At 41.9% G+C, this 24,730-nt stretch overlaps 1 protein-coding gene and 1 long non-coding RNA gene across 3 annotated transcripts in view; one reads left to right on the top strand and one right to left on the bottom strand.

The window, feature by feature from the left end:
- The window catches only part of PSG3 (pregnancy specific beta-1-glycoprotein 3), a 16,575-nt gene extending 4,267 nt beyond the window's left edge, over positions 1 to 12,308 (top strand). Inside the window, exons 3-6 of one of the 2 annotated variants that reach the window (XM_009435701.5) lie at positions 3,145 to 3,423; positions 6,154 to 6,432; positions 6,833 to 7,087; positions 12,225 to 12,308. In XM_009435701.5, the coding sequence (XP_009433976.3) occupies positions 3,145 to 3,423; positions 6,154 to 6,432; positions 6,833 to 7,087; positions 12,225 to 12,268 (857 nt within the window). In that variant the 3' untranslated portion in view covers positions 12,269 to 12,308. Of the gene's footprint in view, positions 1 to 3,144; positions 3,424 to 6,153; positions 6,433 to 6,832; positions 7,088 to 10,526; positions 10,595 to 12,224 lie in introns of those variants that run through there. The other variant, XM_063801768.1, reaches the window with a different exon arrangement.
- LOC134809113 (uncharacterized) lies at positions 11,519 to 24,730 on the bottom strand. Its single transcript, XR_010153882.1, has 3 exons — positions 24,588 to 24,730; positions 12,141 to 12,358; positions 11,519 to 11,613 (listed from the first exon to the last, which is right to left on the bottom strand). It is a non-coding gene; the product is annotated as an uncharacterized LOC134809113 (long non-coding RNA).

Below are 24,730 nucleotides of genomic sequence, written 5' to 3'. Positions count from 1 at the left end.
GCAGTCAAGGATTATAAAAACTCTGCCAACATTTAAGCAGAATTCAGTTCCCTCCTATAATCTTAATCTCATGGTCTTTCACTAGTATTACAAAGGCAGTCCCTGGGCAAAGTAAGGGTATTACTTTTACAGAGGAACTATTATCATTCTTGCTTCAAAGTTAAACAATAAACTCAATTCCTCCCAAGGTTAGCCTGGCCTATGCCCAGGAATGAGTGAGGACAGCCAGCCTGAGACTAGATACCAGATGGACTCAGCCATGCTAGTTTGCTGTCACTGTTGTAATCTTAGCACTGACTCACCAGTGTGTCAGAGGCTGGACAGGCCTGCAGTCCCCAAACCCCATGGGCTCATTTCACCCGTTTCACTCGTGACTCCATCCTCAACCTGCTATAAAGCTCACATTCTCCGGTCACTTCCTAGAGACTTCTGGCTTCCTGTCAGGCATATAACAAGCTTGAATTTTGTTCCTCGGTTCTAACACTAAGTAAAAAGCTGAACAAACTCAGAAGTCAACAACTCATTAAAATCCCTCAGAGATGGCTGGGCACAGTGGCTCATGCCTATAATCCCAGGACTTTGGGAGGCCGAGGCAGGCACAAGGTCAGGAGATGGAGACCATCCTGGCTAACATGGTGAAACCCCGTCTCTACTAAAAATACAAAAAATTAGCTGGGCATGGTGGCAGGCGCTTGTAGTCCCAGCTATTTGGGAGGCCAAGCCAGGAGAATGGCGTGAATCCAGGAGGTGGAGCTTGCAGTGAGATGAGATCATGCCACTGCACTCCAGCCTAGGTGACAGAGCGAGACTCTGTCTCAGAAAAAAAAAAAAATGTTTTTAGAGAAATGAAGAATGCTTTTGATACTTACTGGTAGACTGAACATAGCTGAGGAAAGAATCCCTAGCTTGAGGATATGTCAATAGAAACTTCCAAAACTGAAACAGGAAAGTTCAACAAGAGTGGGGAAAAAAAGTGGAACAACATTTCAACTTCATATTTAATATTTTGATTTGACAATAGCAATTTTTAAATTTTGTAGCTGTGGGACAACTACAAAGGCTATAAGATACACGTAATGGGAATACTGGTGGTTTTGGGGACCAGTTGGAGGTGGCCAGGTGGGTGCTATCTGATGGCTTTACTGCCTGTGCCACATACAACCGTTTCCTCATGATGATGCCGTTTTCATAAGTTGGAGTTCCGCGTGTGGGGAGACACATGAACCATTGGCATCTCACTTAGACTCTTCCTAATTCACACAAACTTAAACACTAGTGGTGTTTCCTGAGCTTAAGAGAAAATGAAGAAAGCATTTCACATACCTGTTTTGGGGTCCTCCCCATTTTTCCTAACTCTGCACAGAATTTAGAAGCAGGGAGTTCTTTCTGTATTTACTAACATAACACACATCACTTCTTTTAATTTGGCATCATTCCTCCCTTTATGTAATTGACACACTAACCAGTTCTGTCCTTTTAACGGGACTCTCTCTACTTAAGGAGCTGCTAATTTCAAATCACCTTTGGCATCTTTCTTTGACCATAATGTGATCCTGCTGGAATTCATGGCACACCTAAACCTTATTTTGGTCTCAAGAGAAATACTACTACCAGCCATTGATCTTAGATGTTTGGACCATCAGTAAAAATTTCCACTTATGAAAACATTTTAATGTTTCCTCCAAATTTTTTGTTGTTGTTGTTACTAGAGTCAGAACATAAGGTCTAAACTCCTGACAACTTTTTATGGGAAAATTACAGTATTACAAATTGAGCATCCCAAATCCAGGAATCCAAAATCTGAAATGCTCCAAAACTCAACACTTCTGACCACTGATGTGATGCTAAAAAGAAGTGCTCACTGGCGCATTTTGGATTTTAAATTTTTCAGATTTGGGATGCTAAACCAGTACATATACAGCAAATATTCCAAAATAAAAAAAATTAGAAATCCAAAACACTTTGTTTTAAGCTTTCTGCATAAGGAGCACTTTATCTGTATGAACTATAGGCATGAAGCTGTACAGGAGATCTCTAGAACCTCCTTGTCCTGCATAACTGAAACCGCACACCCACAGAACAATGCCCTATTCCCCTGATCCCAGCCCCTGGAAACTACTATTCTACTCTCTGATTCACTCTGGAATCCACTGATAGCAGGTACATAGAGTAGTCAAATTCAGAATCAGAGAGTAGAATGTCTAATGAGAGAAAGTATCTGCAAGACTTCTTCCCAAATATTGATCTAATATCCACCAAACACATATAGTCCATGAGGGCCAGACTTCCATCATCTGTTCATGTTCGCCCTTTCCACCAGTCGGTTCTGCATTTGCAAACATCCACATGTATTTCCAGAAAGATCCACATGGTCCTCACCTGCCCTCTACAGGGGGAAGGGAGCATCATGGACCCAGAACAGGGAACGTGGTCTTGGTCCAAAGCTATCAGCTCTTGCCTGTCCCCTTCACTCTTTGTAGGTCATTCCTTGGACTCTGCTCTATCTTTAGAGGTCACTGGCTCAAGTCAGCCACTATGAGACACCTGGGAAAACTGCCCCACCTTGTGGCTCCACTGCCTGATGACTGAACTGACCTCCAGGCTTGACTCTGTTCTCCCCTGTGTTATTTCTGCTGAAGTACCCAGTCCCAGGCCAGGCTTTCCAGTATCCAAAGGGTTTAAAGACAACTGGAAGTTCCATCACCCATCTCTAGGATGTCCTTGGCAAGGGAAGCTGCAGAGAAAACATACCTCGGGCGGCAAAGTAAGACTGAAACTAAGAAGATTCCAGCACTGCATGCTCCAAGTGAGGACCACAAGGTGGGCCAGGCAGGCACTTGGAGATGGAGGGACTCAGAGAGGCACCAGGGGCTGTGACTGCTGGTCCTGTGTCTTTCCGTGACCCAATGCTGCTGCTCAATTCACACCTAAGAAAGTCTGTGCTTCTCCCACACGAAGCAGGCAGCCTCACAATCTCTGAGCCCTCAGATTGCCATGCATCTGTCTTGTAACAGACACACCTGCCATGGGCTTTTAAGGACTTGGGTGGGCTGAGAGTTGGGAAATGCCAACTCTGATTGAAAAATGCCTTTGGAGGAATCAAAGGTGCCACACAGGGCAATCTTCTCTCTGTTTTCTGCACAGTGGAGACTCCCAAGCCCTCCATCTCCAGCAGCAACTTATACCCCAGGGAGGACATGGAGGCTGTGAGCTTAACCTGTGATCCTGAGACTCCGGACGCAAGCTACCTGTGGTGGATGAATGGTCAGAGCCTCCCTATGACTCACAGCTTGCAGTTGTCCAAAAACAAAAGGACCCTCTTTCTATTTGGTGTCACAAAGTATACTGCAGGACCCTATGAATGTGAAATACGGAACCCAGCGAGTGCCAGCCGCAGTGACCCAGTCACCCTGAATCTCCTCCGTGAGTATCTCCTGTTCCTCTGTGAGCCAGTCTGCCATCCCAAATACATGTGGCCAGAGGCCAGGCCTCTCAGTCCCTCTCAGGTCCAAGTACAGAGACCTTTACCCCTGGACATGAAACCTGGCTATGACTTTCTGCCCCAGGCAAACCAGAGTAGGCCTAGGCTTGATCAACAATAGGAGAAAAGAGGCTGCTCCTGTCATGGGAGACTCAGCGTCCACAGCTTGTGATGGGCAAAACAGGTGAATGTCTCACTCTCCAGATCAGTGAACACAGCAGGGATTTGGCTGGGACTTCAGTGTTGCGACTTGGCTCACAGGGTCACTGTGGCCCTTCCACAGACCAGGATTTTCCCTTCCCTCTGACAATACCACCTATGACATTATTCTCTTTGCTCCACATGGCCTGGATGCCCCCACCATTTCCTCCTCATACACCTATTACCATACAGGGGAAGTCCCCAAGCTCTCCTGCCTCACAGACTCTCACCCACTGGCAGAGCATTCTTGGCTGATTGATGGGAAGTTCCAGCAATCAGCACAAGTGTTCTTTATCCCCCAAATCACTAAAACATATAGAGGGGTCTATGTCTGTTTCATCCATAACTCAGCCACTGGTGGAACAAATCTCATAATCAAGAGGATCATAGTCCCTGGTAAGTGGATCCCTGAAGCATTGGCACTATGTTTTCCAGTGAATTCTATCTAGCTATCAGGGAAGAGCCACCTGCCCTCTGCAAAGGGAGAGGGAAAATCAAAAACCCAGGACAGGGAATATGTTTCTGCTCCAAAACCACCAGCTTTTGCCTGTCCCCTTCACTCTTTCTAGATCATTCTTTAGACTATACACTAACAATGAACAATCTGAAAGGAAATTAAGGAAAGAATTTCAATTCACATTAACATCAAAAGGAATAAAATATTTTGGAATAAGTTTAACCAAAAGGGTCAAATGATTATACCCTGAAAACTACAAAAGATTGATGAAAGAAATTAAAGATGATATCAATATATGGAAACACATTTCATTTTCATGGATTGGAAGAATCAATATTGTTAGAAAGATAATACTACCCAAAGTGAGTGGCAGATTCATTGCAACCCCTACCAGAATCCCAGTAACATTTTTTGCAGAATTAGAAAACTCTGTCCTAAATCTCACCTGACAGGCTCTTATTAATGACTGCCACAACAGAAACACTGAGAAAAAGAGGCAACCATGAAAACGTGGAAAGTTCTGATGACATAGAAAATAGCAATCAGCCTTTCTCACATCCCAAGGCCTTCAAAAATATACAAGTGCAGCATGGCCAGTATGGAATTCACCGAAAACTAATCACCAAGCTAGAAAAGTGGTGAGAGAAAAAAAAAAGGGCAAGAATATCTTTGGCTTATCACCTCCCACTTTTGCCTACTAATCTGATGCTGAAAAGAAATGCTCACTGAAGCATTTTAGATTTTGAATCTTTCAGATTCGGGATGCTAAACCAGTAAGTATATGACAAATATTTCAGAATCAAAAAATGTCAGAAATCCAAAACACTTTTTGTCCTAAGTCTTACGCATAAGAAATACTCGATCTGTGTGAACTATAGGCATCAAGCTCTACAGCAGATCTTTAGAACCTCCCCACCTTGCATAAATGAAACTGCACACCCATGAACAACTTCTGATTCTCCCCACTCCCAGCTCCTGGCAACCAGCAGTCTCTTCTCATATTCACTCTGGAATCCACTTACATGAGGTCCCTAGAGTAGTCGAACCCATGGAATCAGAGAGTAGAATGTCCAATGAAAGAAAATATTTGCAAAACTTCTCTCCAAATTTGTCTCATATCCATCAAACACATATGGTCCATGAGGACCAGATTTCCAGCAGTTCATTCCCACCCTTTCCACCAGTCAGTGCTGCATTTGCAAATGTCCACATGTATTTCTGGAAAGATCCACATGGTCCTCACCTGCCCTCTGCAGAAGGAGAGGAAACTTAAAGAACCCAGGACAGGGAACATGGTTCTGCTCCAAAGCCACCAGCTCTTGCCTATCCCCTTCACTCTTTCTAGATCATTCCTTGCACTCTGCTCTATCTTTAGAGGTCACTGGTTCAAGTAAGTCATCATGAAACACCTGCAAAAAACTGCCCCACCTTGAGCCTCCACTGCCTGATGACTGAACTGACCTCCAGGCTTGATTCTGGTCTCCCCTGTGTTATTTCTGCTGAAACATCCAGTCCCAGGCCAGGCTGCTCAGTATCTTCAGGGTTTCAGGACCATGGGTAGTTCCATTATTACTCATCTCTAGAATGTCCTTGGAAATGGAAGTTGCAGAGAAATCACATCTAGGGGGGCAAAGTAGGATGGAATTTGGAAGGGTCCCACCAGTTGCACATTCCAGGTAAGGAACCCAGTGTGAGCCAGCCAGTCAACTGATTATGGAGGGACTGGGAAGGGTACCAGGGGCTGTGACTCCCATTGACGTGTCTGTCCATGACCCAGCACTGCTGCTCAATTGACACTTGAGAAAGTCCGTGCTTCCCTAAGACAGAGCAGGTAGCCTCACAGTCTTTGAGCCCTTAGATCATCATGCATCTGTCTTGTGACACATGCACCAGCTATTGGCTTTCAAGGACTCGGGTGGGCTGAGAGGTGGGAGATGCCAACTCTGATTGAAGGATGCCTGTGGAGGAATCAAAGGTGCCACACAGGACAATCTTCTCTCTGTTATCCACACAGCGAAGCTGCCCAAGCCCTACATCACCATCAACAACTTAAACCCCAGGGAGAATAAGGATGTCTTAGCCTTCACCTGTGAACCTAAGAGTGAGAACTACACCTACATTTGGTGGCTAAATGGTGAGAGCCTCCCGGTCAGTCCCAGGGTAAAGCGACCCAATGAAAACAGGATCCTCATTCTACCCAGTGTCACTAGAAATGAAACAGGACCCTATCAATGTGAAATACGGGACCGATATGGTGGCATCCGCAGTTACCCAGTCACCCTGAATGTCCTCTGTGAGTATATTTTGTTCCTCTGTGGGCCAGGACACCAGCTTAAATCAAAACGACCAGAGGCCAGGCCTCTCAGTCTCTCTCTGGTCCAAGTATAGATACCTTTACTTCTGGACATCCGAGCTGGCCATGACTTCCTGCCCTGGGAAGATCTGGGTAGGCACAGCCTTAACCAAGAATATAAGGGGAGGGGACGCTCTTGTCATGGGAGACTTGGGGCCCACAGCTTGTGATGGGAGAAACAGGGGAATACCTCAGGCTTCAGCTCAGTGAACATAGAGGGGGTTTGGCTGGCACTTGAGGGTGTGTCTTGGCTCAGAGGGTCACTGTGTCCCTTTAAGACACCAGGAACATCCCCTTCCCTCGGATGACATCACCTGTGGCTTTATTCTCTTTGCTCCAGATGGTCCAGACCTCCCCAGAATTTACCCTTCATTCACCTATTACCATTCAGGAGAAAACCTCTACTTGTCCTGCTTCGCGGACTCTAACCCACCAGCAGAGTATTCCTGGACAATTAATGGGAAGTTTCAGCTATCAGGACAAAAGCTCTTTATCCCCCAAATTACTACAAAGCATAGCGGGCTCTATGCTTGCTCTGTTCGTAACTCAGCCACTGGCATGGAAAGCTCCAAATCCGTGACAGTCAAAGTCTCTGGTAAGTGGATCCCAGCATGCTTGGCAATAGAGTTTTAGGTGGAGTCTATCTGGCTTTCAGAGAAGAGTCAGGAAAACATTTTTATTCCCAGCTTGTGTCCCATGGGCACAAGCAAATCCCAAATTCTCCTCCTGAACCCTCCCAATTTGTCTCTACAGACTCTCTTCTCCTTTTTTTTTCTGTTTTCTCATGGCTGACCTTGTGTTTGGCCTGAGAAAGGTAGAGAGGGGGCTTTATCAGCCCTGAGCCCTATGTGGTAGAAGAGGCTTCAGAGACGGACAAGAAGGAGAGTCCTCAAGATCAAGTTGCTTCTCGCTGTCACCAACACATCCCCTTCTGCCACGTCTTTGTTTTCTTGTACCTATTCCATGAGCAACAAGGAACATCTGAGGCTTTGAAATAAGCTCACACTTTTCCCCCAAATGAGAGGAGGAAGCCCCTTGGGTGAGGGAGGAGCAGCTCAGACTCTGCTTCCTGCTCTGCTCCGGGCTGCTCTGGTGACTGGCCCTGCCTGACTCCACCTGGGTGGGACCAGCGTGTGTGGAGAAAGATCCCTGGTGGCCTGTCCTGAATTTGGCTAAATCGAGTTACCAGTTGAAGCCAAGCCTCCCCCGGGCCAGGCTGCAGGGAAACAAAACGAGAGGGAGCCTCAGGGCAGACTCCTGAGCTGTGTCCTGGCTCTGAAGTCACCGGCTGTATGAGGCTGTGGGCGCAGCACCTGGGACACAGCACGGAGGACAGTGACTGATGCAGAGCTGGAGAAATAGGGAGATTCACCCCTAGGGCTCTGCATGGCAGGAAAGGGGCAGTGCCAAAAAGTGTGTAATTATAGACAGGGTAAGACTACCGGACACTTTATATATATCTAATATAAGACTTACCATTAACTATTTCTAAGTGTGCAATTTAGTGTTGTGTAACCGTCACACTATCCATTTCCAGAACTTTGTCCTCTTACCATATTAAACCTCTGTAGCCAATAAACAGTAACTCTCACTCCTTCTCCCCCTAAACCTTAGCACCCACCATTCTACTTTCTGTCTCTGTGTAACTGGCTATTCTAACTATCTTTTATAAATGGAATTATATAATAATTATCCTTTTGTGTCTGGCTTATTTCAGTTAGCATAATATCTTCAAGGTTCATCCCCTTTGCACTATGTATTGGAATTTTATTCCTTGTTAAGGTTGAATAACATTTCAATGTATAGATACACCTCATTTGCCTACCCACTTATCTTTCAATGGACTTTTCAGTTGTTTCCATTTTTTGGCTAGTGTGAGTAATGCTTCTCTGAACATCAGTTTACAAATATTTGTTCAAATTTCTTTCAATTCTATGGGAAGTATGTCCAGAAGTGGAATTGCTGGATCAAATGGTAATTTATTGTTTAATTTTTTGAGAGAGAGCCACACCACTTCTTACAGTGGCTATAACATTTCCCATTCCCATCAGCAATGCACTAGAGCTCCAATTTTTCCATCTACTTGAAAACATCTGTTCTTTTGTGTTGCTGTCATTGTTGTTGTTTATCAAAACCATCCTAAAGTGTGTGAGGTGGTGTAACAATGTGGTTTTGATTTGCATATCTCCAAGTATTCCTGATGCTGAGGAACTTTGCATGGGCTTATTGGATATTTGTATATCTTCCTTGGAGAAAACTCCATTTTAATCCTTTGTTCATTTTTTAATTGGGTTTTTGGATGTTTGCTGTTGTTGACTTGTAGCTTTTCATGTATTCTGGAAATTAATTTCTTATCACACATATAATTTGCAAATATTTTTATCATTTCATGGGTTGCTTTTTACTTTCTTGATAGTGTTCTTTGATATATAAAAGGTTTTGATTTTTATGAAGTCCGATTTATCCATTTTATTTGTTGCCTATGCTTTTGTTGTTACAACCAAGAAATCATTGTGAAATCCAGTATCATGAAGCTTTTCTTCTAAGAGTTGTATAGTTTTTGCCCTTACATTTAGATCTTTGATCTATTGTGGGTTACTTTTTGTACATGGTGTTAGGTAAAGGTTCCACTCTTCTTGCCCTTGGATATCCAGCTTTCCCAATATCATTTGGTGAGAAAACGGTCCCTTCCCCATTGAACGATCTTTGCACACTCGACGAAAATCATTTGGCCATATATGCAAGCATTTCTTTCTGGGTTATTATATTTCATTAATTTCTATGTCCTCCTTTATGCCAGTACCACACTGTATTGATTACTGGGGCTTTGTAGTAAATGCTGAAATCAGGAAGTGTGAGTCCTCCAGCTTCATTCTTCCTCTTCAAAGCTGTGTGTCTATTTAGAGTCATGAGATGCAATATAAATTTTAGGACAGATTTTTCTTTTTCTGCAAAAATGTCACTGAGATTCTGATAGGAATTTTATTGAATCTGCAGCTCACGTCAGGTAGCACTGTCCTCCTAACAATATTGAGTCTTCCAATTCATGAAAACAAAATGTCTTTCAATTTATTGATGTCATCTTTCATTTCTTTCAGCCATATTTTGTAGATTTCAGGTATAATCATTTTACCTCTTTGATTAAACTCATTCCTAAATATTTTATTCTTTTTGATGTTAATATAAATTGAAATTTTTTTTCTTAATTTCCCTTCAGATTGTTCATGGTTAGTGTATTGAAATACAACTGATGTTTGAATGTTGATTTTGTATTGTGCAACATTACCGAATTTATTTATTAATTCTAATAGGTTTGTTCCACCTTTAGGATTTTCTACATATAAGTTCAAGTTATCTGTAAACAGAAATAATTTTACTCCTTCCTTCCAATTTTAATGTCTTTTTTTAAATTCTTGCCTAATTTTTCTGACTAGACCTTTCAATACTATGTTGAATAAAAGTGTCAAAAGCAGGCACCCTTGTCTTGTTCCTGCTCATACAGGGAAAGCTTTCAGTCTTTCTCTGTTGAGTATGATGTTAGCATTGGGTTTTTCACATATTGCCTTTATGTTGAGGTGGTTTCCTTCCATTCTTAGAAAGTTTTTATTATGAAAAAATATTGAATTTCATCAAATGTTTTATTGATTCAATCTTATTACTGATTATAGTTCCATTCATATTTTTGTGTGTTTCTAGGGGTTTGTCTACTTCATCTAGGTTATCCAATTTATTGGCATACAATTATTTATAGTACTTTTGTAATCATTAGTTTATTAGAATTGGTAGTAATCACTTCATTTTTCTTCTTTTTTTTTTTTTTTTTTTTTTTTTTTTTGGTTGTTGTTGTTGAAGAGAGAGAGACAGGCTCTCACTCTGTAGGCCAGCCCAGGATGGAATACAGTGGTGTGATTATGGCTCACTGCAGCCTCAACCTCCTGGGCTCAAGTAATTCTCCTTCTTCAGCCTCCCAAGATGCTAGGACTACAGGTGCATGTCACCATGCGCAGCTAATTGGCTTTTTTATTTTTTTGTAGAGACAGGGTCTCCCCAGGTTACCTATGCTGGTCCAAACACCTGGTCTCAAGAAATCCTTCTGCTGTGACCTCCCAAAGTGCTAGGATTAAAACATGACCCACCATGCTCAGAGTCCATTTTCATTTCTGATTTTAGTAATTTTAAACTTTTCTCTTTTTTTCTTAGTCAATCTAGTTAATGGTTGTCAATTTTGTTGATTTTATTTTGAAGAATCAACTTTTGGTTTCATTAATTTCCTCTATTCTTTTTCCATTCTCCATTTTATTTATATCCACTCTAATCCTTATTATTTCCCTCATTCACTGTGCTTGGGTTTAGTTTGTTCTTCTTTCATATCCTGAAGTATTAAAGTAGGTTGTTGACCTGAGATCTTTCTTCTTTTTTAATGTAAGAGTTTACAGTTATAAATTTCTTGCACAAGACTCAACTTCTCTGAACCTCTGATACCTCACTTGAAAACTGCAATAAGAGTGCTTTCTTCATACCTTTCTTTTAAAGGTTTAATGCAGTCAATAAAACAAGATGCCACACACAGAGGAACCAATGTCAGCTGCTATATTACTACCATCATCATTAGCCTTGAGGTCAAATAGTCCTAGAATCAAATCTCAGATCCACCTGTCACTAGCCATATGACACCAGGAAAGTTTTACACCACTCTAAGCTTCTGTCTTTTCATCGGCAAAATGGAAATAATGTCTACCTGACAGGGTTATTGTGTGGATTAAATGAGATACAGGGAAAGTATTTAGCACAGGGCCTGGCACATAGGAAGTGCCCCTCAACAGTACCTTCCTTTTTCCATATATATATATATATATATATATATATATATATATATATATATGGAAAAAGAGGTAACACATAAAACACTAGGACATGGTTACTGACTACTTGTGGGAGAGAAAGAAAAGAAGCTAAGTGCAAAGAATCAAGCCTGGTATGTTAGTTTTTACTAACTGAGATGCATCCAAGATGGGATTAGACATACAAGATAATTTATCAGGGAAGACACCTGTGAGGGAATGTGGGGCAGGCATGAAGGTAGTATGGGAGAACCCACAGACCACTATGCAGAGCTGATTCCTGTGAAAAAGAAAGAGAAAGAAGTTTTAGGTACCAATGCAGTTCTAAGAGTTTTTGCAATGCTGATGGGGAGTCCTCCAACCAGTCACCCATTAGAGTTAAAGAGAGCCTCAGAGAACTGGGCTTGCTTTCACGCCCTTGCTGGGAGCCTGTAGGAAAGAAGCTTTCTGTGCAAAGGAGGTGGTGAATTTGAAATGCACTGACCTGGGCCTTCTGTCAATCAAGTCCCTGCCATTGAGACCTGGCAGGGTCTCATTCATGACTGCCACAACAGAGACACTGAGAAAAAGATGCAACCATGAAAAGGTGCAAAGGTGGCAAGTTCTAATGACATAGAAAATAGCAATCAGCCTTTCTCACATCTGAAAGCCTTCCAAATATCTGAGTGCAGTAGAGAATTGACAGAGGACTGATCACCAACTGAGAAACATGGTGAGAGGGAAAAAAAAAACTGCAAGAATATAATCATCTCCCATCAATTTTCCAACAGAAATAACGTAGTCCTTGAAGAAACAATTATAGAGTACCTCATGTTACATGCTTGTTCCTGAGGCTCCCCCATGTAAAATAACATCATCTTCATTCCTTCTTTTCTTTTTTTTCCATGACAGCTCCTTCAGAAACAGGACATCTTCCTGGCCTTAATCCATTATAGCAGCCGTGATGTCATTTCTGTATTTCAGGAAGACTGGCAGGTATGATGACCTTTCCTCTTATCCTGGTTCCTGCAGGGCTGACTGCCATGCTTGGGAGAGGGAAAAGACTTATTTGCCTGTATCTGGGACTGGATCTCCTCCTTCCTCCACTAACTCCTGCTTCTCAGCACTAATTCCTGCAGTTCCCTTTCTCCCTGGCCTTTATGCTCCCTGTACCCCACTGTCTTTTAGACATAATTATCTCCAGCCTCTCTCTCTGCTCATTTGTTCCTCAGATTCAAATGAAAAACACAATTTCACATGGTGAAACCCTCTTCATTATTTTTAACATCTCTCAATAGTGTAATTCTCTCCATTCCCATAAAGCTCAACCACTTCTCAAAGTATTGCTTGACTTCTTGTCTCCAGACTTTGAAATCTTCCTTGCATATGACTGCCTCATTACCTTTCTAAAATCTAGTTAATTCACTTAATCAAGAATCTCCAGGGGTCTACTCTAGCCTGTTTGATAAGTTCACATTTCTTCTATTTACTAAGCCTTCTCACTTCCTTTACCTCTACTTCCTAGTATAAATCCTCCATCCTAATTAGAACTGTCTTCCTACACATCCCTGCCCCTTCACTCATATAGACATAAAATTCTTAGTTCCAATGCTATGTCTGAAAACAGAGTGAAATCCCCTCTACCATCTGCACTGCAGACTTAACCACACCCTTCATCACAAGCAACATCTGACCTCGTGGAGAACTAAGACTTTAGGATTAACATGTGAACCTGAGACTCAGAACACAACCTATGTGTGGTTGAGATCTTTTCCTGATGACCAGTTCATGTGTTTAAAAAAGATACAGAAATGAAGAAGGCAAGGTCCCTACCACAAGAGACATAAAGCCTAAGACAGGAAATGAGACCTGAAAATAATCATGATACCAAAATAGAAAAAATTGAATGCCACAAGAAATCAGAGAAATCTGATGGGAAATAGTGCTACACATTGGAATCACTGGAAAACATTTCTAAAAGTGGATGCTCAAGCCCCACCCATTAGTTCCAGTTTAAAGGTCTGGAGAGGGACCCAGGCATTGGTAATTTTTAAGTCTTCCCTGACACTACTAACATGTAACAAGGATGGAGAACTCTTGTTGCAATAGGTAGAACTTAAAACTAAATCAATGATGTTCAGCTGGAAGTACTGGAATTACCTAAGGACCTTTTTCAACATACATAAGACTATACTTTTTTGGCCCTATTTATGAATGGGCTACACCAAGAACTCAGTAATCCAGTTAACAAACAAAAGCTGAATGGAAAAGCCACCTTATTTGATAAGTTAAATTATATAGAAAGCATTTTCAAATAAGTGATAAGTGATGCTAAACCTTCTCTAAATAATATTTATGGGAATGTTAATAATATGAGTATTCTAGGTTGGGTGCGATGGCTCACGCCTGTCATCCCAGCACTTTGGGAGGCCAAGGTGGGCGGAACACAAGGTCAGGAGATCGAGACCATCCTGGCTAACATGGTGAAACCCCATCTCTACTAAAAATGCAAAAACAAAATTAGCCGGGCTTGGTGGCAGGCACCTGTAGTCCCAGCTACTCAGGAGGCTGAGGCAGGAGAATGGCAGGAACCCGGGAGGCGGAGCTTGCAGTGAACTGGGATCGCACCACTGCACTCCAGCCTGGGTGACAGAGTGAGACTCCGTCTCAAAAAAAAATTTTTTTTAATGAGTATTCTAAAAATTATATGAAATTTCTGGAAATCAAATATGTTATCATAGTGTCATATGCCACAGAAGTAACTAGATTTTGTGAGCTGTGTCTTTACCATAATAAATTCTCATTAGATTTTTAACCATAGTCATTTTAAATCTTTGTCATTCCCAGACAGTTGCTTTCATTCTTCCTCAAAGTATTTACCATCAGCTACAGTCCAAAATTACTTTTTGTTCAAGGAGATTTATGGAAAAGACTCTGACAAGGACTCTTGAATACAAGTTCCTGATAACTTCAAGATCGTACCACTGGACTAAGAACTTTCAAAATTTTAATGAACAGGCTGATACTTCATGAAATTCAAGACAAAGAAAAAAACCCAATTTTATTGGACTAAATAATCAAAACAATGTTTTCATAATTTTCTATTTGAAAATGTGCTGATTCTTTGAATGTTTTATTCTCCAGATTTATGCACTTTTTTTCTTCAGCAATTGGTAAAGTATACTTTTGTAAACAAAAATTGAAACATTTGCTTTCGCTCCCTAAGTGCCCCAGAATTGGGAAACTATTCAGGAGTATTCATATGTTTATGGTAATAAAGTTATTTGCACAAGTTCAGTAAGGATCTGCTCTCTTTATAACAGGACACATTTGAAAACATTGGTTATATTACCAAGGCTTTGACTGGGATGTTATATTTGAGAATATACATAGAATAAACCCATAGGGAATGCAGGCAAAGTCTGAAGTTGGCCTTGGTTTGGCTTCCTAGTCTCAAGAGGTTTTTGGAAGTTTAATCTGAGATTCTTACTAAAAACTTCTAGCAAAGGGGAGTTTAAAAAGAGCCTCTATGGTCCATCGCTACTCTTGCCGCACTTAGGTAAAAAATCTGGGCAAGTTCGGTGAGACTCAACCTCTTTTGCAAACGAGTTCATCCTACTGGAATTATCTTTGGTAAAAATAGAGACTCCTATAGACAGAAAAACTATGTTGAAAAGAAAAACTGTAGTACACCTGTTACCAGATTGAACCACTGTTCATTACCTTTGAGTACTTATAATCCACTGGTAGACTGGACTGGACCCTGAATTCTTTTAGTTCTTCCAATTTAATTTTCTCCAATGAAATCATTAAGAACAAGAGCAGCTCTGTTCCTGAAGCCATATAAGATGGAGGTGGACAACTCAATGTAAATTTCATGGAGAAACCCTCGTGTCTGAAGTGTGGGCCACTAAGAGCTCACCAAATATTCAACACCATAACTTAGAGACACTCAAACTGCAAACCACGACAAGATGATGACTTTACACTGTGGACAGCTTTTCTCAAGATGTCAGAACAAGACTATCAGTCATGATGAGACTGTTACCTCTCTTAATTTGTCCTTGCTTCTGCCTGTCTCCTTTGCTTCCCAGAATAATGCTATACTTAGGATTTCACAAGAAGTAGCTTCTGAGAGTAAGTTAACAGTGTCCGATATATCATGTCAACCACACTTTTTTTATTTATAAGATGGAGTTTCGCTCTTGTTGCCCGTGCCGGACTGCAATGGCACAATCTTGGCTCACTGCAACCTCCACGTCCTGGGTTCAAGTGATTCTCCTGCTTCAGCCTCCGGAGTAGCTGGGATTACAGGCATGCGCCACCACACCCACCTAATTTTGTATTTTCAGTAGAGACAGTGTTTCTCCATGTTTGTCAGGCTGGTCTCGAACTCCCGACCTCAGGTGATCTGCACGCCTCAGCCTCCCAAAGTGCTGGGATTACAGGCGTGAGCCACCGCACCCAGCCCACGCATTTGTACATAAAAAGAGATCCTTTAGTCCACCCAAAGGCTGATGTTAGCTGCATCTGTAACACAAATTTTTCCTCAAATGTATGGAGTTTTTTTTAGGCTTCCACTTCTATACTTGCCTATTCTCACTCCCTGTTTTAATTTATTTTTTAATTTATTTATTATTATTATACTTTAAGTTTTAGGGTACATGCGCACAGTGTGCAGGTTAGTTACATATGTATACATGTGCCATGCTGCTGTGCTGCACCCACCAACTCATCATCTAGCATTAGGTATATCTCCCAATGCTATCCCTCCCACCTCCCCCCACCCCACAACAGACCCCAGAGTGTGATGTTCCCTTTCCTGTGTCCATGTGTTCCCATTGTTCAATTCCCACCTATGAGTGAGAATATGCAGTGTTTGATTTTTTGTTCTTGTGATAGTTTACTCAGAATGATGATTTCCAATTTCATCCATGTCCCTACAAAGGACATGAACTCATCATTTTTTATGGCTGCATAGTATTCCATGGTGTATATGTGCCACATTTTCTTAATCCATTCTATCATTGTTGGACATTTGGGTTAGTTCCAAGTCTTTGCTATTGTGAATAATGCCGCAATAAACATACATGTGCATGTGTCTTAATAGCAGCATGATTTATAGTCCTTTTGGTATATACCCAGTAATGGGATGGCTGGGTCAAATGGTATTTCCAGTTCTAGATCCCTGAGGCATCACCACACTGACTTCCACAATGGTTGAACCAGTTTACCGTCCCACCAAGTGTAAAAGTCTTCCTATTTCTCCACATCCTCTCCAGCACCTGTTGTTTCCTGCCTTTTTAATGATTGCCATTCTAAGTGGTGTGAGATGGTATCTCACTGTGGTTTTGATTTGCATTTCTCTGATGGCCAGTGATGGTGAGCATTTTTTCATGTGTTTTTTGGCTGCATAAATGTCTTCTTTTGAGAAGTGTCTGTTCATGTCCTTTGCCTACTTTTTGATGTGGTTGTTTTTTCCTTGTAAATTTGTTTAAGTTCATTGTAGATTCTGGATATTAGCCCTTTGTCAGATAAGTAGGTTGTGAAAATTTTCTCCCATTTTGTAGGTTGCCTGTTCACTCTGATGTTAGTTTCTTTTGCTGTGCAGAAGCTCTTTAGTTTAATTAGATCCCATTTGTCAATTTTGGCTTTGGTTGCCATTGCTTTTGGTGTTTTAGACATGAAGTCCTTGCCCATGCCTATGTCCTGAATGGTAATGCCTAGGTTTTCTTCTAGGGTTTTTGTGGTTTTAGGTCTAACATGTAAGTCTTTAATCCATCTTGAATTGATTTTTGTATAAGGTGTAAGGAAGGGATCCAGTTTCAGCTTTCTACATATGGCTAGCCAGTTTTCCCAGCACCATTTATTAAATAGGGAATCCTTTCCCCATTGCTTGTTTTTCTCAGGTTTGTCAAAGATCAGATAGTTGTAGATATGCGGCATTATTTCTGAGGGCTCTGGTCTGTTCCATTGATCTATATCTCCGTTTTGGTACCTGTACCATGCTGTTTTGGTTACTGTAGCCTTGTAGTATAGTTTGAAGTCAGGTAGTGTGATGCCTCCAGCTTTGTTCTTTTGGCTGAGGATTGACTTGGTGATGCAGGCTGTTTTTTGGTTCCATATGAATTTTAAAGTAGTTTCTTCCAATTCTGTGAAGAAAGGCATTGGTAGCTTGATGGGGATGGCATTGAATCTGTAAATTACCTTGGGCAGTATGGCCATTTTCACGATATTGATTCTTCCTACCCGTGAGCATGGAATGTTCTTCCATTTGTTTGTATCCTCTTTTATTTCATCGAGCAGTGGTTTGTAGTTCTCCTTGAAGATGTCCTTCACATCCCTTGTAAGATGGATTCCTAGGTATTTTATTCTCTTTGAAGCAATTGTGAATGGGAATTCACTCATGATTTGGCTCTGTTTGTCTGTTGTTGCTGTATAAGAATGCTTGTGATTTTTTGTACATTGATTTTGAATCCTGAGACTTTGCTGAAGTTGCTTATCAGCTTAAGGAGATTTTGGGCTGAGACAATGGGGTTTTCTAGATATGCAATCGTGTCGTCTGCAAACAGGGGCAATTTGACTTCCTCTTTTCCTAATTGAATACCCTTTATTTTCTTCTCCGGCCTAATTGCCCTGGCCAGAACTTCCAACACTATGTTGAATAGGAGTGGTGAGAGAGGGCATCCCTGTCTTGTGCCAGTTTTCAAAGTGAATGCTTCCAGTTTTTGCCCATTCAGTATGATATTGGTTGTGGGTTTGTCATAGATAGCTCTTATTATTTTGAGATATCTCCCATCAATACCTAATTTATTGAGTTTTTAGCATGAAGGGTTGATGAATTTTGTCAAAGGCCTTTTCTGCATCTATTGAGATAATCATGTGGTTTTTGTCTTTGGTTGTTTATATGCTGGATTACATTTATTGATTTGTGTATATTGAACCAGCCTTGCATCCCAGCGATGAAGCACACTTGATCATGGTGGATAAGCTTTTTGATGTGCTGCTGGATTCGGTTTGCCAGTATTTTATTGAGGATTTTTGCATCAATGTTGATCAAGGATATTGGTCTAAAATTCTCTTTTTTGGTTGTGTCTCTGCCCGGCTTTGGTATCAGGATGATGCTGGCCTCATAAAATGAGTTAGGGAGGATTCCCTCTTTTTCTATTGATTGGAATAGTTTCAGAAGGAATGGTACCAGTTCCTCCTTGTACCTCTGGTAGAATTCGGCTGTGAACCCATCTGGTCCTGGACTCTTTTTGGTTGGTAAGCTATTGATTATTACCACAATTTCAGATCCTGTTATTGGTCTATTCACAGATTCAACTTGTTCTTGGTTTAGTCTTGGGAGAGTGTGTGTGTCGAGGAATTTATCTATTTCTTCTAGATTTTCTAGTTTATTTGCGTAGAGGTGTTTGTAGTATTCTCTGATGGTAGTTTGTATTTCTGTGGGATCGGTGGTGATATCCCCTTTACCATTTTTTATTGCGTCTATTTGATTCTTCTCTCTTTTCTTCTTTATTAGTCTTGCTAGCGGTCTATCAATTTTGTTGATCCTTTCAAAAAACCAGCTCCTGGATTCATTAATTTTTTGAAGGGTTTTTTGTGTCTGTATTTCCTTCAGTTCTGCTCTGATTTTAGTTATTTCTTGCCTTCTGCTAGCTTTGGAATGTGTTTGCTCTTGCTTTTCTAGTTCTTTTAATTGTGTTTTTAGGGTGTCAATTTTGGATCTTTCCTGCTTTCTCTTGTGGGCATTTAGTGCTATAAATTTCCCTCTACACACTGCTTTGAATGCATCCCAGAGATTCTAGTATGTTGTGTCTTTGTTCTCGTTGGTTTCAAAGAACATATTTATTTCTGCCTTCATTTGTTGTGTACCCAGTAGTCATTCAGGAGCAGGTTGTTCAGTTTCCATGTAGTTGGCCTGTTTTCAGTGAGATTCTTAATCCTGAGTTCTAGTTTGATTGCACTGTGGTCTGAGAGATAGTTTGGTATAATTTCTGTTCTTTTACATTTGCTGAGGAGTGCTTTACTTCCAAGTATGTGGTCAATTTTGGAATAGGTGTGGTGTGGTGCTGAAAAAAATTTATATTCTGTTGATTTGGGGTGGAGAGTTCTGTAGATGTCTATTAGGTCCACTTGGTGCAGAGCTGAGTTCAATTCCTGGGTATCCTTGTTGACTTTCTGTCTTGTTGATCTGTCTAATGTTGACAGTGGGGTGTTAAAGTCTCCCATTATTAATGTGTGGGAGTCTAAGTCTCTTTGTAAGTCACACAGGGCTTGCTTTATGAATCTGGGTGCTCCTGTATTCGGTGCATATATATTTAGGATAGTTAGCTCTTCTTGTTGAATTGATCCCTTTACCATTATGTAATGGCCTTCTTTGTCTCTTTTGATCTTTGTTGGTTTAAAGTCTGTTTTATCAGAGACTAGGATTGCAACCCCTGCCTTTTTTTGTTTTCCATTTGCTTGGTAGATCTTCCTCCATCCTTTTATTTTGAGCCTATGTGTGTCTCTGCACATGAGATGCGTTTCTTGAATACAGCACACTGATGGGTCTTGACTCTTTATCCAATTTGCCAGTCTGTGTCTTTTAATTGGAGCATTTAGTCCATTTACATTTAAAGTTAATATTGTTATGTGTGAATTTGATCCTGTCATTATGATGTTAGCTGGTTATTTCGCTCATTAGTTGATGCAGTTGCTTCCTAGTCTCGATGGTCTTTACATTTTGGCATGATTTTGCAGCGGCTGGTACCGGTTGTTCCTTTCCATGTTTAGTGCTTCCTTCAGGAGGTCTTTTAGGGCAGGCCTGGTGGTGACAAAATCTCTCAGCATTTGCTTGTCTGTTAAGCATTTTATTTCTCCTTCACTTATGAAGCTTAGTTTGGCTGGATATGAAATTCTGGGTTGAAAATTCTTTTCTTTTAGAATGTTGAATATTGGCCCCCACTCTCTTCTGGCTTGTAGAATTTCTGCTGAGAGATCCGCTGTTAGTCTGATGGGCTTCCCTTTGTGGGTAACCCAACCTTTCTCTCTGGCTTCCCTTAACATTTTTTCCTTCATTTCAACTTTGGTGAATCTGACAATTATGTGTCTTGGAGTTGCTCTTCTCGAGGAGTATCTTTGTGGCGTTCTCTGTATTTCCTGAATCTGAATGTTGGCTTGCCTTGCTAGATTGGGGAAGTTCTCCTGGATAATATCCTGCAGAGTGTTTTCCAACTTGGTTCCATTCTCCCCGTCACTTTCAGGTACACCAATCAGACGTAGATTTGGTCTTTTCACATAGTCCCATATTTCTTGGAGGATTTGCTCATTTCTTTTTATTCTTTTTTCTCTAAACTTCCCTTCTCGCTTCATTTCATTCATTTCATCTTCCATCGCTGATACTCTTTCTTCCAGTTGATCACATCGGCTCCTGAGGCTTCTGCATTCTTCACATAGTTCACGAGCCTTGGTTTTCAGCTCCATCATCTCCTTTAAGCACTTCTCTGTATTGGTTATTCTAGTTATACATTCTTCTAAACTTTTTTCAAAGTTTTCAACTTCTTTGCCTTTGGTTTGAATTTCCTCCTGTAGCTCGGAGTAATTTGATTGTCTGAAGCCTTCTTCTCTCAGCTCCTCAAAGTCATTCTCCGTCCAGTTTTGTTCCATTGCTGGTGAGGAACTGCGTTCCTTTGGAGGAGGAGAGGCGCTGTGCTTTTTAGAGTTTCCAGTTTTTCTGCTCTGTTTTCTCCCCATCTTTGTGGTTTTATCTACTTTTGGTCTTTGATGATGGTGATGTACAGATGGGTTTTTGGTGTGGATGTCCTTTCTGTTTGTTAGTTTTCCTTCTAACAGACAGGACCCTCAGCTGCAGGTCTGTTGGAGTACCCTGCCGTGTGAGGTGTCAGTCTGCCCCTGCTGGGGGGTGCCTCCCAGTTAGGCTGCTCAGGGATCAGGGGTCAGGGACCCACTTGAGGAGGCAGTCTGCCTGTTCTCAGATCTCCAGCTGCGTGCTGGGAGAACCACTGCTCTCTTCAATGCTGTCAGACAGGGACATTTAAGTCTGCAGAGGTTACTGCTGTCTTTTTGTTTGTCTGTGCCCTGCCCCCAGACGTGGAGCCTACAGAGGCAGGCAGGCCTCCTTGAGCTGTGGTGGGTTCCAACCAGTTCGAGCTTCCATGCTGCTTTGTTTACCTAAGCAAGCCTTGGCAATGGCAGGCGCCCCTCCCCCAGCCTCGCTGCCGCCTTGCAGTTTGATCTCAGACTGCTGTGCTAGCAATCAGCGAGACTCCGTGGGCATAGGATCCTCCAAGCCAGGTGACGGATATGATCTCCTGGTGCGCCGTTTTTTAAGCCCGTCGGAAAAGGGCAGTATTCGGGTGGGAGTGACCTGATTTTCCAGGTGTCATCTGTCACCCCTTTCTTTGACTAGGAAAGGGAACTCCTTGACCCCTTGGGCTTCCCGAGTGAGGCAATGCCTCGCCCTGCTTCGGCTCGTGCACGGTGTGCGCACCCACTGACCTGCGCCCACTGTCTAGCACTCCCTAGCGAGATGAACCCGGTACCTCAGATGGAAATGCAGAAATCACCCGTCTTCTGCATCACTCACGCTGGGAGCTGTAGACCGGAGCTGTTCCTATTTGGCCATCTTGGCTCCTCCCATTTTTTAATTTAACATAGACATGCAATGATAGATAATAGAATTGCTCTCTACCAGCTGAACAGCGGGGAGCCTGTGCAGTTTCTGACACTTCTTGTTGCACATGGATAAATACATTGGGTATTATAAAGACTCGGTTGTAAAAATCAATAAATTTGCTGCCTGGTTAAAATGACTAGACTCTTCTGGCTTCTTCTTTGATCTATCCTATTGTAGTTGGTTTGCATCTTTCCTAAGGTGCATATTCCAAACTCTTGATATTTTCCTCCTGATAGTCATACTGGTAGTCTCCCTCATGTGGTGCAATCTACAGATGTTTTTATTTGTGTGAAAATATTTGTGTGCAGCCATTCTTGAAATATCAAATGGTTTCTCTTGGGCTGGAATTACAAAAACTCAAAGAAATGTGTGATTTATGGGCTGGGCGCAGTGGCTCACATCTGTAATCCCAGCACTTTGGGAGGCCAAGGCAGGCAGATCACCAGGTCAGGAGTTCGAGATCAGCCCGTTCAAAATGGTGAAACCCTGTCTCTACTAAAAATACAAAAATTAGCCAGGCATGGTGGTGCGCACCTGTAGTCCTGTAGGGAGAACCCCTGAAACTATTGTTACAGAATAAAAAATGAAATGCTCCTGATTATTGTAAATACAAAGTTGCATGCAGGATTGTGTAAAGACAATGCCAGATTGGCTGCCAGAATGAGCCTACAGCGCGTGATGTGCTTCTGTTATATGGACGGGAGATAGAATTATGAGTTTAGAACATAGATTAAAAATTTACTGTGATAGGAATACTTCTGATTTTTGTATAACTCAGTTCCAATATAATGAGTCTGTTCACAATTGGGAATCAGTAAAATCCCATTTACAAGGAAGTGAAGATAATTTAAGTTTAGACTTAAGCAAGCTAAAAGAACAGATTTTTGAAGCCTCTCAAGCACACTTAACTGCTTTACCCAGTGCTGAAGTTTTAGACAGTATCTCTGAGGGGTTATCTAATCTCAACCCCATTCAATAGGTAATATCTTTGGGAGGATCCACTATCGTTAATTTTGTTCTGTGTATAATTTGTGCTATCGGTTTATTGTTCATATGTAAAATTGGAAAAAAATATTCTTCAATCCAATCGTGATCAGTGCCAAGCTATGATTGCTATGGTTCATTTAAATCAGAGGAAAGGGGGAGATGTAGGGAGACCCCTTGAAACTATTGCTAAGGAATAAAAGATGAAATGCTCCTGATTATTGTAAATACAAAATTGCATGCAGGATTGTGTAAAGACAAATGCCAGGTTGGACTGCCAGAATGAGGCAACAGCACGTGATGTGCTTCCCCCGGCAGAGAGCCTATGAACAGACGTGCAGTCAGGGAGGTTTCACATTACCAAGATTCCTATACCAGAAAAGCAGATGTCCACAGCTCTGGGAATGGAATGCAATGCTTGTGGAGAGCCTATAAATGACCCTAAATCCCTCACTAACCTAACCCCGCTCTCACTAAACTTAATAATAAATGCTGGTATATCCAGTGCATTGGCAGCATTGCAGGACCAGAAGGCGGTGACCCCTCTGGACCCAGCTTTCACTATCTTGTGTGTGTCTTTTATTTCTCAACCTGCTGATCTGCCTGGGAACAAAGAAAGAGCCACGTTGCATTGCAGGCTGCTGGCCAGATCCCGCAATATAGTCCCAGCTACTTGGGATGTTGAGGCATCTGTAGAGGGAGAGCTGCCCCAAATCATAAATCACAAATAAAAGCCAATTACATCTGTAACTAAATTAGTTGTAATTTTGTCTTATCACACATGTTCACAGGAAGCAATGGCCAGTGGAGTCTCTCAGGCTGCATCTTTCTCACCCTGACCCACCTGCCTTCCTCTTTCACTTACAAGGACGCTTATGATGACACTGGGAGCCACCCAGATAAGCCAGAATAAGCTTTCCATCTCAAGATACTCAACTTCATTAACTTTGAACAGTGTTTTTGCCAAGAAAAGTAAATGCATGTGTTCCAAGAGTTAGGATGTGGATTTTTTTTTTTTTTTTTTTTTTTTTGAGACAGAGTTTCACTTATGTTGCCCTGGCTGGAGTGCAGTGGCACAATCTCAGCTCACTGCAATCTCCGCCTCCCAGGTTCAAATGATTCTCCTGCCTCAGCCTCCCAAGTAGCTCGCATTACAGGCGCCCGCCACCACACCCAGATAATTTTTGCATTTTTAGTAGAAACCGGGTTTCACCATGTTGGCCAGGCTGGTCTCGAACTCCTGACCTCGTGATCCACCTGTCTCAGCCTCCCAAAGTGCTGGGATTACAGGTGTGAGCCCCTGCGCCCGGCCCGGATGTGGACATTTTTAAGAGGCCATTATTCTCCCTCATACGGGTCACTTTCATAAACATCACCCACAACAAAAATGTTTTGCCTTCCTTCCATGTCTCACTTTTCTGTCTGCACAAACCACAGTGAAACACACTAGCTCTGCTATGAAGTGGCTGGATGACCCTGGGCCACTCATTTGACCTCCCTCAGCCTCTTTCCTCACCTGCAGTGTAAGACTGACTCTTACTGCATCAGAAAATGACAGTGGAAGAGTAAATTAACATGTGTAAGACATTAGTCACAGAGCCTGGTACCTGATGAGCCCTTGGTAAACATTCCTTTCAGTCCTTTCCTTTCACCTTTGCATTTTTCTTGCCCGCACCCATCTTCTCCTTCAACTCCTTTCTCTTCAGTAACTTACTCAGTCTAACCTGCCAATTAAAGAAGCCACACTACC

Source organism: Pan troglodytes, chromosome 20 (assembly GCF_028858775.2).
Source record: "Pan troglodytes isolate AG18354 chromosome 20, NHGRI_mPanTro3-v2.0_pri, whole genome shotgun sequence".
Lineage (NCBI taxonomy): Eukaryota > Metazoa > Chordata > Mammalia > Primates > Hominidae > Pan > Pan troglodytes.
The sequence above is the reverse complement of the archived record's forward strand: the minus strand, read 5'-3'. Positions and strand labels throughout refer to the sequence as shown.